This window comes from Bidens hawaiensis, unplaced genomic scaffold (genome assembly GCF_021521415.1).
Source record: "Bidens hawaiensis isolate Kalapana, Puna unplaced genomic scaffold, B.hawaiensis_p1.1 tig00020515_1, whole genome shotgun sequence".
NCBI lineage: Eukaryota > Viridiplantae > Streptophyta > Magnoliopsida > Asterales > Asteraceae > Bidens > Bidens hawaiensis.
In genome coordinates, this window is record NW_027493134.1 from 124,317 (window position 1) to 140,229 (window position 15,913).

The 15,913-nt window shown below is 36.4% G+C and overlaps 1 protein-coding gene across 1 annotated transcript; it reads left to right on the plus strand.

Moving 5' to 3' along the window:
• The first annotated feature begins 651 nt into the window (after positions 1-651).
• Positions 652-14,315, plus strand: LOC143560940 (receptor-like cytosolic serine/threonine-protein kinase RBK1). The gene is made up of 7 exons (XM_077049126.1): positions 652-658; positions 725-1,072; positions 11,051-11,308; positions 13,077-13,231; positions 13,322-13,401; positions 13,490-13,625; positions 14,004-14,315. Exons 1-7 carry the CDS (start codon positions 652-654, stop codon positions 14,310-14,312), a joined length of 1,293 nt encoding a protein of 430 aa, XP_076905241.1. The 3' UTR covers positions 14,313-14,315.
• The last annotated feature ends 1,598 nt before the right edge of the window (positions 14,316-15,913 follow it).

The following is a 15,913-nucleotide window of genomic DNA, read 5'->3' on the forward strand; positions in this document are numbered from 1 at the left end:
GTTTTCCATCAACATTTCGTATAATGACCATTTTAGCTCTTCAATTTTAGTTTAACGTATTTATGTTTTCTCTCAACTTTACTAATGCAACTTTTGTCCTTTAAACTTTTTTCGCAATACTTTTTGTCTTAATTTTTTTTAATTAAAAGTCTTTTCTCACAAAACTTTTATCCTTTCAACTTTAACCACAAAAATATAACTTTTACACTTTTAACGAACCGAACCGGCATCCCACTGCTGCGTGATAGCTTTCCAATATGTAACACGTTTAATGCGGTCTCTCGCAACACACATATATAAATACTTGTTATTTTTAAATGTGAATAAATAATAATAATAATATATTAATATTTAATAATAATAATAATAAAAGCAATGTCCATTTTTTAACTGAAAAATGGTGTATAAAAATAGAGAAATAGTTTGGTTACACCACACAAACAACAGCATTGTTTTCTTCCCCCCCTCACACTCTTCAAATAATCTCTACCTCTCAACACATTCCCCTACTCTCTCCCCGCCATTCAACTCTCCCCTTTCTCGTCACCGCCACCGTCACCGTCGTCGGAGCTTCAGGCCATCATATATTCAATTCAACATTTCTTCAATACCAAACAGAAAAAGAAAAAAAAAATCCCACTCCAACTCAAAATGAAAGGTAACTGTTTCATCAGTTTTGAATTCAAGAATTTATCATATGATTCACTTTTCTGTTCGGGTGCAGGTCGCCGGAAACTCTCCGGTCGTTTGATGAACCGGAAGGAGTCAGATGAATTAGCTTTGGAAAGTGATGATCAATCGTCTCCACGAGGGGTATTGGAAGCATGTTCGGATTATGATAATGGCGATGGGGTGCCGCGGAGGAATTTGATTGATAGTTTCAAGCGGAGGTTTTCGATGGGGCCGTTGGTGGCGGGGTACGAGTTTTCACGGAAGGGTTTTATGAATATGAAGAAACCGGGAAGGCATAATAGCTCCGATGCTTCCATTAATGAGTTCTTTATGCCTAAACCTTCATGGAGGAATTTCACGTTTCATGAACTTGCAGCCGCGACTAATGGCTTCTGCCCCGGTAAGTACTTTCACAAATTACAGGTTTTCGGTTGTCATATTTGACCTATATGATATATGATCTGTGCTTGGGTTAAAAGTATTTGTTAGGTCGTGAATGAGCAGACTTGTGTAACTAGTTTAGTTAAACAGGTCGGCTCGTCAACCTATCTTTAGATAAGTAGGTTAAACGAGTCATTTTTTTTACAATGTAAGTGTGTATGGCTTAGATTGATGCTTTTTCTATGTATAAAAATATATGAGTTGTATCTGGGATGAATTATTCAACTCGAGTGCAAAAAATTCAGCCAAACTATTTTATTTTTAGAGGTATTATTCATATTTCTATTTTAAGTTCTATAAAAATAGTGGTCCAATTTTACATTTCCAATCCTAACATTATATATTACTGATAATTAATGCCACAAAATTTACATTTTATTTATTAAATTTTATATTAATATTTAAATACTTAGAATTATTTCTTGTCATGGAAAAAATTCTTTGGATTGAAGTGGGGACACACAAACATGAGGGAGCAACTTTATTTAAAGAAACCGTTACTCATGTTTATTGTTACTCATAGTTAATTCCTTTTTTAAAACGACAATCTTTTTGTATAGTTAATGGTATATAGTTTAATGAAGTTAGATAAATTAATATTATAAATACAAACGAAAGGTGATTTTAAATTGAACTGAAGTTAAAAATAATATTGAAGTTGAATTTTTGCGTTTAATTTTATTAATAACAAATGAGATATCTTTTGTTTGAACGACTAATCAATAAAGTCCGATTACTCGGGTAACTCAATACAAAAGGCAACCCCATATGCACGCTATCATAGATACTGAGAAAAATCCGTAAGAGATATCAACAATCTTTTAATATAATAATGAAGCAGGTCTATATTGTGGAATTAAAGAGAGGATCGAAATGAATATTGTTTTAGCCTCAAGGGCATGCGCAATTTATTAAAGTAGCAGCAGGTTTTGTTGATTGTGTTACCTTTTAGTAATTCAACTTTTGTTCTCCTATAGTCTTTTAATTCCCATTTACTTTTATTAACATCCTGCTCTTTTGTGAACTATGAATTAAAATGAAAATCAATAAATATTTAAAAATCCTTAAAAACAATTTATTTACTTTTTTTTATGAACGGCTAAGTTTATTTACTGATTAACACATTTATGCATCAATAAACGCACTATTCACCGTGAATACATATAACATACTAGGATAAACAAGGCAAAGAACAAACACAATCTTTATTTCATCAAATTCAAATATTACAAAGCTATACAAAAGCAAAAATCTACGCTAATGGTGGAAAGGGATCTTCAGAATCAAGCTTCAGGACCACTTCCACTTGGACCCGCTCCATCAGTAGAGCGTGGTGGTACAAGGAAGGCTTTAAGAATAGCTAGCCCATCATCAGCAGCAGCGACTTCGTTCACCTTCTCCACCACAGGATGCGGGAAGGCGGCATATTGGTTCACTGCTTGGTCGTAAATAGCTTCAGTATCCACATCGTACAAAGGGAAGTTGGAAGGCGGGATGCCTTTCTCAACGAACCCTAGACCAAGCAGGAAGCCGGCCTTTTCCCCATCCTCATGAGAAGCGTTGAGGGCTGCGCTCATAGCATCGTCGTAAGACGTCTCTGAGAAGACCCGATGCACAACCTACAAAGAAAAAAATACAAGTATCAGAACCTTTTCTATTTACAAAGAAAAGCGTGAAGACATGAAGTTAAACTTACCCGAGACAACGCTTCTCGAAGAAGCCATTCCTTGGCAACCAGAGCTTCTTGGAGGGCGGCTTGAGCTTGGGTACAGGCGCGTTCGGCTTCACTTTTATTAAGGTTGGCAAGCAACACTTCCTTTGCAGCAGCCTCTTCGACGCCCTTTAGCTTCCGCTCAGTGTGGTCAAGCACGCCCCTCTGGTCCAGGATCTCTTGGAGCTTCTTCGCGTCCTCCATCGCCAAGGCATCATGAGCCTGCTGGAGAGCCTCTAATTTGGCTCTAAGCTCTTCATTCTCCAGGCGAAGAGGCTCAGCAACAGCTTCAGCCTTGGTGGCCCTTTCAGTCGCGTTCCTAGCAGTCTCCTTAGCCAGCCGAAGCTGTTCATTAACAGCTTGGGCAGCCTTGGAGCGAGCCTCGAGACGGGCCTGAACCTCGACTTCAAGGGCCTTGAACGCCTTCTCCTTCTCCGCCGCCGCGGCGGAAAGCCTCCTATTCTCCTCCCGGACAGCCCGCGCCTGAGCTACTTCCTGAAGGCGAGCTGCTTTTAACTTGTCGTTTTCACGACAAAGCAGCTCGACGCGCGGCTGCATCCGGGCCAGGAGAACCCGAAGCTCATTGCTTAGCCTACCCTCCTGGTAGCTAGCCATGGCTTCCCCCAACGCACCACTGGGAGCAGCGTGACGAGCCCACTCCACGCACTCCACAGGTGTGCGAAGGGTTGTTCCTCGGCGAATGTTCCATCGTGGAACATACACTTCATTGGAATCCGACACTGCAAAACACAAAGAGCAGTTAGGAAAAGATGATTGAAAAATATAAAATAGGCCAAAAGAACCCTACGCACCTGTAGGGTCAATAACAGGCCGATAGCCGCCAAACCCATCACCTGAGCCCAAGGGAAATCCATCCAAGAGGTCAGGCAGATGGGAAGGTGGCAAGGTTTGGCGATACGCCCCATGCATACCTGAAGGATCGGTCGTCGTTGCCGATGACGGAGGAGGCATGGTGGCGGCCGCCGCGGTGGCCGCTGCAGAATCCGCAGCAATAGTAACCGCCGGCTCGGTGAAAGATGCTGTAAAAATAGCACTCACAGCCGGCGGTGACGTCATCACAGCTGGAACAGTCGGCTCAAAGGAGTGAGCAACTGAACCAGCGGATGCAGGCGCAGGCGCCTGGGTCGTCGCCTCAGGAAGGCTGACCAAGCCTACCGTCATTGGCAGAGAGGTACTCCTCTGCGCTCCACCCTGGAATGCGTCAACATCCACGCCTGCGTAAAGAAGACAAGTGTTAAAATGACATTAAACTATGAAGCTAAAGATAAAGGAAGTTTGTACTTACGGGTTTTCTTGAGCCTAAAGGTACGGAGAGGCGGGGACGAACCCGATGGAGCCGGCCTCTTCACGCCGGTCACCGTCGTCATCCTGGGCTCTTCGGTGACAGTTGTCACAGCCTCCGGAATGGTGATCTTATCACCACCAGGATTCCCCGCCACCTCTTCGCTCTCGGTCTCCGAGTCAGACCGAGGCGCTGGATCGGCTGTGGAGGCCACCTTCTCCTTCCCCTTCCCGCCGGCAGCCTTCTTCTTCCGCACCAACGGAGGACCATCTGCGGATTCCTCATCAGAACATACGATTAGAGGAATTCCAGCAGAGGTTTCAACATTGAGGGGTCGAGGGTCGAATAGCGCCTTACCTGGCCGACGGGCGCTAAGGATCTCATGGCCTTGCGGATAGACCTCCACGAACCGATCCGCCGTTTGTTCTAGGATGGGCAACTCGTTCTCGTCCAGAGCATGAGTACCCATCCGAGCGGGACCGTCAGCCTCCCGCGGGTTCAGGAGCGACTGCAAGTCGTTCCCCTCTGAAATAAACAGGAAAGAAGTTAGAAGAAATTCAGAATCAACAAAAAGAAATAAATCATACCGTAAGGAACAGAGTTCGAACCGTATTCGAGGACGATTGGGATCTTTTGCGCATCGGCAGCCTTCCACACCCGGCTCATCCCCAGCATCACCATCCCGGACTCCGCAAACCGGTAAACCGGAGATTAGACCCGAGATATCTTCGAGAACCATTCCGCCTCCTGGTAGTTGGAGGCGTGAAGGCTTGGGAGAGCTTGCCCATTCTTAAACTTCATGGCAAGGGGGATGGCGCGAGCGGAGATGAAGAAGAACTCCCGCTTCCACGCGCGAAGACTGCGCTCGGTCGCGCAAATCTTCAAACCCTTGATTCGGGTTGTCAGGGTATACCACCCCTGGATGCACCTCCAAGTGTAGAAGGTCATCAGGCGGTCAACATAGGGCTCAATGCCCAAAATCCGGCACACCCACTCGAAGTGGCGAATCTTGGCGATCGCCATGGGGTGCAACTCGGTCAAATGAACACCGTGCCTCTCAAGGACACGGTAAACAAACTTTGTCAATGGGAACCTAAGATTCCCATAAACAAAGAATGCAGCATAAACCCCGATCTTGCCTCTGGGGGCATCGTACACCGTCTGGTGGGGTTCAGGAAACTCAGGTTTGAGAGACTCGAGCATGAACTTCCTGACGACGTACCGATACAGATCGCCAGGCAGAGCACACTGGCACTCGCCAGCAGTACTCTTGTCATCGGTCGTGGATTCGAGATCACGAGACATCTTGTAAAAGAAGAAAACGATTTCGGGAGAATGCTTGCCTGAAAAGGTGAGTATTCGCCGGAAATCGCAAAGAAGATGAAGAGAAGAATGAAAGTGTGGATTACAAAGAACCCTCTCCCCCTTTATATACTAATCGCAATTAATGCGATGAATTTAATGCGGAAGAGAGAGAAATCGAAGGTGCAATGAAACTATGACACGTGGCAAAAAGCAAGCTGGCAACAGCTGTTGAAAGGACGCGTACCATTAATTTCGCGGCCACGCGCCCGAAAAATCGCGCCCACGCGCCTGAAAAAGCGTCTGGAATGACCATGTACTGTCACGTCACCATAACTTCCTGCACGACCTGACACAGTCAGAAGAAACCGTCGCACGACGTTTCAGAGTTTTGGACTGTTCTTATCTTTCCACCAACTCTTCGAATTTCAAAATTCAAAATTCAAAAAGATTCAAAAGTAAGCGGGAAAATACCCCTTACCTTGGCAACCAAGTAACTGTAAGACAGGTGCGGGTACAGTGTTAAGGCAAAACCCTTCACATACTTAGCACCTGCAAGGAATTGAAGCCAAGAATTCCTCGGCAACCAAGTAACCGTAAGACGGATGCGGGTACAGTGTAAAGGCAAAACCCTTCACATACTTAGCACCCGCAGGGAATTGACGACGGGAATACCTTGGAAGCAAAGTAACCGTAAGACAAGTGCGGGTACAGTGTCAAGGCAAAACCCTTCACATACTTAGCACTCTGCAGGGAATTCAAACCAAGAAGGATCTTCTGGGCCATGCTGGCGGAAACGGGAATAACATCCCCGCATGACGGGAACGTCGAGAACTATATTGTTCGAAACTCCATGATGGGATTGGTGGTTTTAGCATAATTGATCAGTATGTTGTAAACTACCAAAACCCCACGGAGAATCCACACAAGTGGGACTCAACGCTCCTGACGTACGAGGAGGTTACAAACCTACCCGCCTCACACCCAAAGATCAAGCAGAAAAGTCGGGAATTTCTGCGTGACATCAGGAAAACCGCGGGAAGAATCACCACGGAAAACCTAAAAACTAAACCCTTTTCAAAAAACTCATTGTAAGTCCAAAAGTTCACCTCACTTATTAATAATTCATGAGAAGAACATTGGACTGGGGGGACTTGAAGAGGTAGGTCCCAGCAGAGCCCAGTTGGACCCGCAAGACTCACCTTGAATAGGGACGTCTGCGCAATGACCAACTGCTCCAGCAGGACCCACCATGCTCAGAGAACCTTACGCGCAGTATGCCAGCTGTACCCGCAGGGAAAGCCTCCCAATGGCGAAGTACCCCGCCTGTTCCCGCAGCTGCGGATACAAGCCATCAGGGAAGGCTACCCGCACTAACAGCAAGGCTACACGCACAAGGCATTCGCTACTTCAGTAGTTACATGAAGGAATGAGCAAGGCGGGAATACTCCCGCATAAATGAGCCAGTCCGTATGCTTCTGGAAGGTCTTTCGTACTATACCTACTAAGGTATGGACGGAACAGACAATTTGACCAGAGCAGCCCATGAACCAATCACAGGGTGACAGCTCACCGACAACAATACGAGGAGGAGCACCCCTCTAGTACTGTTTGTCACTATTAGCCGCTGCCTACTCACCAACCCTTACGATGGGACGTGCGCAGCCTACAGTTGGTGGAACAGTGCGTAGCCGGCAGTAAAGGAACAGTATACAGCCGACCTTTACTGTTGGCCGTAGCCTACCCACCAACCAGCATGGCTTGTGCGTAGTCCACTGTTGGTAGAACAGGAATACTATTCAGCCGACTGTACCTTCTGGGAAACCTACCTTCGGCTATAAATACTCTAACACCTTGGAATGGTAAGGACATCATCTGATATCTCAATCTTATCTAGCAATCTCTTAATATACACTTATATTCAGAGCAATCTAGTCTGATTCTCACGCCGGAGGGTGGTCACAAGGAGGAACCCCCCATTCTCAGTGACGAGCTTACGGTGTCTGTTTTGCAGGTCCCCTGAAGAACAACCTTCTCTGCTGGACCTCATCCTCGTGGGAAACATTACTTAACCCCCAAATTATCTATAATCTGCCCGTGGGTTCACTTAGTGTTTCTTCAGTTCTCCTATAGTCTTTTAATTCCCATTTACTTTTATTAACATCCTGCTCTTTTGTGAACTATGAATTAAAATGAAAATCAATAAATATTTAAAAATCCTTAAAAACAATTTATTTACTTTTTTTATGAACGGCTAAGTTTATTTACTGATTAACACATTTATGCATCAATAAACGCACTATTCACCGTGAATACATATAACATACTAGGATAATAGCCCGTGTTACACACGGGTGGAAAACATATCAACAAACAATATAAAATATAAACTATATCTATAACATACAAAGAAAATACTTTATAAATAAACAATGCAATGAATAAGAAATAATATAACATAAATGAACCATTAAACCTGAAAAAAATACATATTAGTAAAAGATTTTGTAATATTAATTGAAAACTAAGTTTACAAATACATACCAACTTTAAACTGTATCACATTAAGTTTTCGAAAATTTCTTTGTAAATAGCTTTATTTAATTTTTTTAAATGTTCCTAATTGTTCTAAAGAACATTTTTTCTTTTTTCTTTTATAATGTTTTTTATAAATAATTTTCAGAGATATCTATATTTTTATAGCAATTTTCATGTCATTTCATAATAAATAAATAAATAAAACTTAAAGAAGATTCGGTTTGATCACAATTCACCGGCTCTTCTTCTTTCCTCAAGAGTAAATTAAATCATTAACAATGTGGTTATTAATTGGAATAAATAGACTTAATCCTGGAGTTAATTGCATTAATTTGAATAAATATATTTAATTGCAGAATTAATTGAATTTAATTGGATTGGAATGCTTATTTTAATTTAGTGCATTAAAAATAATTATGAATATATAGAAATTATTGATATGGAAATGTGATTACATAGAATCCTATATGGATAGGCTAGAATAAAGACATGTGAAGAGAAATATCTTGCTTTAATATATTAGTAAGATTTAGAAATAGACAACTAGTTTATTCATCTGTTATTAAAATATTTATATATTTTTAAACATGAATTGTTTTAAAAATATGAACAAATATATATGATATTTAATAATGCACTATTACAATATATATATATATATATATATATATATATATATATATATATATATATATATATATATATATATGGAGAGGATCAAGAGCAAATTCATCTTTTGAGAGAAAACTTAAAAACTCTTAAAGAGTTATTTTTAATTAAAAATAATTCTGTTTTTGCCATTATTCATTTATTCTTATATTTTCTTACCCGTCACTCGAAAAAAATAAAAAAAATAATACAAAAAAACTCGCTGTGATGCACATATGTATTATTGTGTGATACCGTTGTATTACACATATGTATTATTATGTATTTTTAAGTTCAATAGTGTTTAATTGCATATATTCAATATTTATGTATTATGTATGTGTAATAGTATCGTATTATATGAAAAAATAATAATAATAAAATAAAAGTCGATGTAGTGCACATGCGCGTTAATGCTGTATTACACATACGTACTAATGTGTATCCGATGTGCGTATTAGTCTTATATTGCATATATACAATAGTGTGTATCAAATATATGCAATAGTGTTGTATTCTATGCAATACAACACTTTTGCATATATGCAATGCACACTATTACACATGTGCACTACACCGACGAGGTTACCGACAAGCATTTTTTTTTGGAACCAATAACAACATATAAGAATAATGAAAAAAAAAAAGAAACTTCAGAAAAAATTAAAAAAAAAATAAATAAAAATAGTTTTTTATGAGTTTTTAAGTTTTCTCTTTAAGAGGAGTTTTCACTTGATCCCACCCCTAATGAGAAACTAGTTAATGTATAAATAAAATTAACGTGCTAATTGAGATAATCAAGTAGAGTAATTATTTAATTACATCATAGAGTAATTACAAATTACTCTATGATTTAATTACATAATTACTTACGTTAAATTTATAAAAACAGGATCAAATACATTTTATTCTTAACATGAAAACAGTGAGAACCAATTTGCTGTTATTATTAGGTTTTATAAGTGTTTGATGTTATTTTTTGTTCGTAGTTGCTAATTTATATGTATTTACTTATTTATATTTTGTTGTTATTATTATATTTCTTCTTTTTTGCTGATATAAGTATTTGTTGGTATTTGCTGTTATTATTTTATTCTTGATTTTGATTCTTTTATTTTAATTTTTAGGTTTTTTTCTTTGTTATTATAAATTATTGTTTATGTAGATTGATATGTTGTTGATATTGTTTCTTACGTTCTCGTTTTTTTTATAAATTGGTATTATTTCTAACGTTCTCATGTTAAGATTAAAATACACATGAACCTTCCCCTAAAAATTATATATATATACACTATTTTCATTTGAAACAAATATATATAATATTTTATATTATACGTGGGATCAAGAGGAGTTGACAAAAATTGACAGTTGAACCGGTAGAAGAGCATATGTAGTAATCAAATCCAGGTTTTGTGTCACTTCACATTTCACTCTAGCTTGCAAGTAGTTGCACCCTACTTTCATGACAATTTATTTGCGTTGTCCCTTAATAGTTATCTGAATTTATTTTTTTTTATAAAATCAAAATATGTTTTTTACATTATCTTATTTTATTTTATGATTTAGTTTACTAGTTATATTTGATATAGTAGAGATCGATCTATTCAAAGTAGCCCATACTTGGGTTTATCTAATTAAAAGTAACTTTAATAAGGTTACAGATTTTACTGCACAAACATATTTAAGTGTAGGTTGTTTTAGAACAAAATTAATTTTTAGTTATATATAATATTGTGAATTCTTTTCATATACGAAATAATCATGGCTTAAACAATGAAACACGAGTTACTTGTTGTAAACTAAAATTATTATATACATCAGTATCTTAGGACTCAGGAGCACTTAGGATGTTTATATTAGTCACCTCAAATTTTTAGACTCCATCCAAGAATAGGTGTAAATTTACTTATGAGCCACTCGAGATTAATTTGCTAACAGTTTAACATCAAGCTATTAACAAAGTCTAATCCGTGATCTAGCTTATATTGAAGTTCTTTAAACAAACGAACTCGAGCTTTGAGTTTCATATATTGGCTTTAACTAGGCACGTCAGCTTAAACGTGTATAAACTAATCTATTATTTATATAATCTTCATTTTATACATTAAAAACAACATAAAATACGTAAACAGCGAACTCAATTTCATATGAGTCGGCACATTTATGATGCTTAGAAATTCTGACTTTTGTATGCAGAGTTGTCCAAAAAACCCCACATGTTCTATACATCAATTATCTTCAATCCCATCATATAAATGTACATGGCCAATATGCACCATGTGAGCATGTTTCATTAATCATCACCCATAAACAACAAGATAGTTTACCTTTTTGAGTCCCTACAGTTTTATAGAACAACTGAACAGTCCCTCACTATGAGAGAACGTAGCTTTCAACCATAACTCACCGTTTTCTTTTATGATCTATATATCTAGACAACTTGCTCGGAAAAGGTGGTCACGCGGAAGTGTACAAAGGACGTTTACCCAACGGTCAAATTGTGGCGGTCAAAAAGATAACAAAGAAAGAGAAAAAGGACGAAGATAGGGTTGGGGATTTCTTAACCGAACTTGGGATCATCGCACATATCAACCATCCAAATGCTGCTAAGTTGATCGGTTTCAATTCTGATATTGATTTGCACCTTGTCTTACAATTTGCGCCTCATGGTAGCCTTGCAAACGTATTGCATGGTAAGAAACAACAACTTTAAGTTATTATACGTGAAACCCCTCATGCGTATTATGTATTATTAATTAGCAACATATAAAGATATAGTTAAATAGCTATACAAATCTTATCCAACTATATCTCAAGTTATAGTAAAAGTTGATACTATAAACCATACCTACACACACACATATATATATAGGGTTTGGATCAAATACAAATTAAATTAACGTGTTAATTGTACGAATCAAGTAGTGTAATTATATATAAAGCATTGTGTAATTATGGTGTAGCGTGATTACAACATAGTGTACTTGTACTACGATTTAATTACAAAATTACACTACCTGTATATACAATTATAATACTTAATTCGTATAGTTAGCCGTTTTTAGTTTGTATGCTAATCCCCCCCCCCCCAACACAAGTCTCTTAACATTAAAAGTAAGAACCTTTAGAACAATTATGCGACACATTAATGTAATTATTATTACGTTATATATTTAAATTAGAGTAATTATAATTAATTACTTTACACTACACCAAAATAAACTATAATAGTTATTGTTAGCGTAGTTCGAAATTAAAGTGTAATGTCTCATGTGTAAAAGTTGTATATCAAATCTCATCTTCATATAATGTATAGGGTTAGGATAAAATAAAAACCAACATGAGTTGAGAAACTTCACAAACTCATTCTTAACAACATATTTTTAATTAAGTTTGAATCTTATATTCTATAATTAAAGTTAATAAAAAATGTAAAAGTAAATTTAACTTTTTCTCTCTCCAGAAAATATATGTAAATTTAACGATGTTGCATAGGGTTTTTAAGGGGTTGCTTAACTCAAATGGGTTTCATTCTATGCATTCTCTATATATATGATGAGTATCATTACAGAACTCTAAAATTATATATATATATATATATATATATATATATATATATGATGATGAGTATCATTACAGAACTCTTAAATTATTTAAGAAGTTAAAGAAACTCGTAATGACTAACGTTTTTTATAAATTTTTTTGTATGTTAATATTATTTAAGTGTAGTTTTATCACTTTTTATATCTATGTTTGCGATTACAATTATGAAAATTATTTTTTACACACATCTATATTTTTTTATACATATGTAAATTTGTTATTACATAAATTTTGCACATGTACGTGTAAACTTGTGATTTACATATGTAATCAAAAAATTGTTTTAAAAACATGACAAAACTACTCTCTAACAATAATAATAATAATAATAATAATAATAATAATAATAATCATACATATATAAATTTCAAAAAAAACTGTTGGTTGTTAAGAGTTCTTAAAGTTTTTAAGTTTTTTAGAGTTATATAATGAAACTAATATATATATATATATATATATATATATATATTCTATTTAATAGTTTAATGATATGATATTTTGTAAAAAGGATAATAAGAGTTACATGCTATATGTATGTTTGTATATATATATATATATTCTATTTAATAGTTTAATGATATGATATTTTGTAAAAAGGATAATAAGAGTTACATGCTATATGTATGTTTGTCAATTACATAATTCATGAAATACTCCGGAACCATAAAATATAATAGTGGGGCTAATTAAATAACTAGACAAATTGTCACGCGCTCAATAGTGGGGCTATATAATATAGAAGTGAATTTTAAATTTATTTTATTTTTTTGAGAGGCAAATAATATCTCATTAAGTTACACTAATAGCTCTAAGCTCTTCAACGGCTTTATATTAACTTCAAATCATTTTGATTTGCAGCTTCAGAAGAGAACTTAGACTGGAATATAAGGTTTAAGATTGCTGTTGGGATTGCAGAAGGTTTGCAGTATCTCCATTATGAATGTAGCAAACGTATAATACATCGGGATATCACAGCCTCAAACATTTTATTAGTCAAAGATTATGAACCACAGGCTAGTTTCTATGTTACACACTTACACTACATCAATCAACACTTTCATATTTTTCTACTATGTAACATTTGGTAATATACATTTGATTAGATATCGGATTTTGGTCTAGCAAAATGGCTCCCAGAAAGGTGGGCTCAACAAATAGTATCACCCGTTGAGGGGACTTTCGGGTACTAAAACTTTGATCAAGTTATTCTTTTACACGTAGCCAATAACAATTCTGTTAATGTCATTTTATAAATTTAAATCTTTTTTTAGATATATGGCTCCAGAGTATTTCATGCATGGAGTAATCGATGAAAAAACTGATGTATTCGCTTTTGGCGTTCTTCTACTCGAGCTTATCACAGGCCGTTGTGCTGTTGATTCACGTAGACAAAGCCTTGTTATATGGGTATGTACGAATTTCGACCTGTTTAGTATAAATAAGTTGATTTGTCTTATTTTAACGTTAACATGCCACATAGGTAAAATATTATTCAGCTAAACAACAAAAACCTATCGAATGTGTCAAATGGATTATCTAAGTGTATTTGTTTTCTTCACAAAGCATAAAAGATTTTACAAAATAAATTATTATCATAATACTAACTTAGTTTTAATAATAATTATATACAAAAACTAAAATGTAGGACAAAACTAGTTGATGTTAACAAATATCAGAATATATTCGTTTTAACATATTACCCAACCTCGTTTGTCTCATATATGTACCAAAAAACTGACAATCTTTGAAGATTGCTACAAAATGTTAAATATTTACGTTTCACAGGCAAAACCATTACTTGAGCAAGGTAATCTAACGGAACTTGTGGATCCAAAATTAGGAAACCTCTATGAACTTAATGAGGTAAAACGGGCCGTTGTGGTTGCTTCAGCGTGTATTCATCACACGCCAGACATGCGCCCAAATATGAAACGAGTGGTTCAAATACTAACGGCAGAGGGCCCGACCATGGAATTGAGACAAAATACATTTGATGGGAGATCGATCATTTTAGATGGTTGTGATTTGGAAGGTTATACGTCTGCAACGTATCTACAAGATCTCAATCGTCATAGACAGCTAATTATGGAATAATAAATAGAGCAAGAGGACGGGCACCTTTCCGTTCATTCGTGCATAAAACACCGATGGTTGGCATCAAAGATGCTATGTAGTATTCAAGCATCACCGAGTACAAGCTTTCGCAAATGTTCTTACGAAATTTCCTTCATTTTCCGTGTTCATTTCTCGAATGAGCACTTGCTTCTCTTGGAATGAGCATTCGTTTGAGTTGATTTGGGCAGTAGTTTAAAGCTACATAGGGGCTGTAAGTTCTATATTTAAAATACATAACATATAACTTGTTTCTTTCGAACCATGCTACCATAAAAGTTATTGGAAGCCAAGGATAAACATGTGCATATTTTATCGTATTCAGGTGTACATTATGTGCTCCCAAAGGAACTATGTGCTTTTGTGCCTTTTATCACTAAGAACTACTGTTAATGAAAATGAAAGTCATTGTATTATTAGGTCAACACAATATGTACACAAAAAAATATAATATGTTGCAAAATACTTTTAATTTTAAGACATAAATATCATTATATAACTAGTATTGAGCCGTGCACGTTTACTGCTCGTTAAAACTCGAAATAACAAAATTTAGACCGAAATGTATAACACTATTGTAGAAAACAAAAACCAAGTCGTAAGGTTAAAACCCCCACGTAAAAAGGAATTAAGAAAATAGAAAATTTGATTTTATTAATCCAAACTATTGAGTATTGGCCAATAATAATCCCAAATAACAATATGGTTCATGACAATCCCAACTTTCAATTTCGTTACCGATAACAATCCTATTAATTTAACCCGGTTTTAACCCGTTTATGCTTTAATTTTCGCGGGTCTCATGGGTTTCCAAACCCGGATACCCTTACACAGGTTATGGCAGCTTTATAACCCTTTCTTCTTTCCCCAAACACTAAACCATCTCACAGCCGCCTCTCCTTCCTCATCTTTGCTTAGTTATAGCTATTTTTCAATTTCCATTCGGTGATTATCGTTTTTGATCGCTCAATTACATAAGTTTAAATGGAGAGCTACTGTCTTTGATGCTCAATCTCACCGGATAATCAGATCTGTAACCCAAACATGGGTTTTGAGTTGTGTAACCTCTTCTAGATACATTTATCCTTCATATTCAGGTATGCGCACCAGGTGTTTGATCATTTGTCAACAACGGATTTGACTTCCTTATGTCATTAATCTCATCAGTTTGCTTCTCTTGGTGTTGGATTATTGATTGGTAGCTAATTTGTATGTTACGTTTGTGCATAAATACCAGCACAAATATTGGATGCATTGTTTATAGGGTTACCTACAGTTGTTTCTGTTCCTTTCTACATTGGCTTGCTTTCTTTGTTATTCTGGGTAATTTATGTTGTTCTAACTGAAAGTTCATAAGTCATAAAACAAAACTTATATTCCAAAAAAGACATGTTTTGCAGTGATGAATTCGATTAATCAAGTTTTTGAATTTTGATGCATAAAATCCACCTTGAAAGTTGTAATATCATGCATTCAAGCCTAACACAAAATTCGTGATTTCGGGTTTCGTACAAACGGTTTCGGTTCAGGTCAACCTGGCGGGTTTGTGGGTTGACCCGTTTAACCCAACTATTTTAATTTTA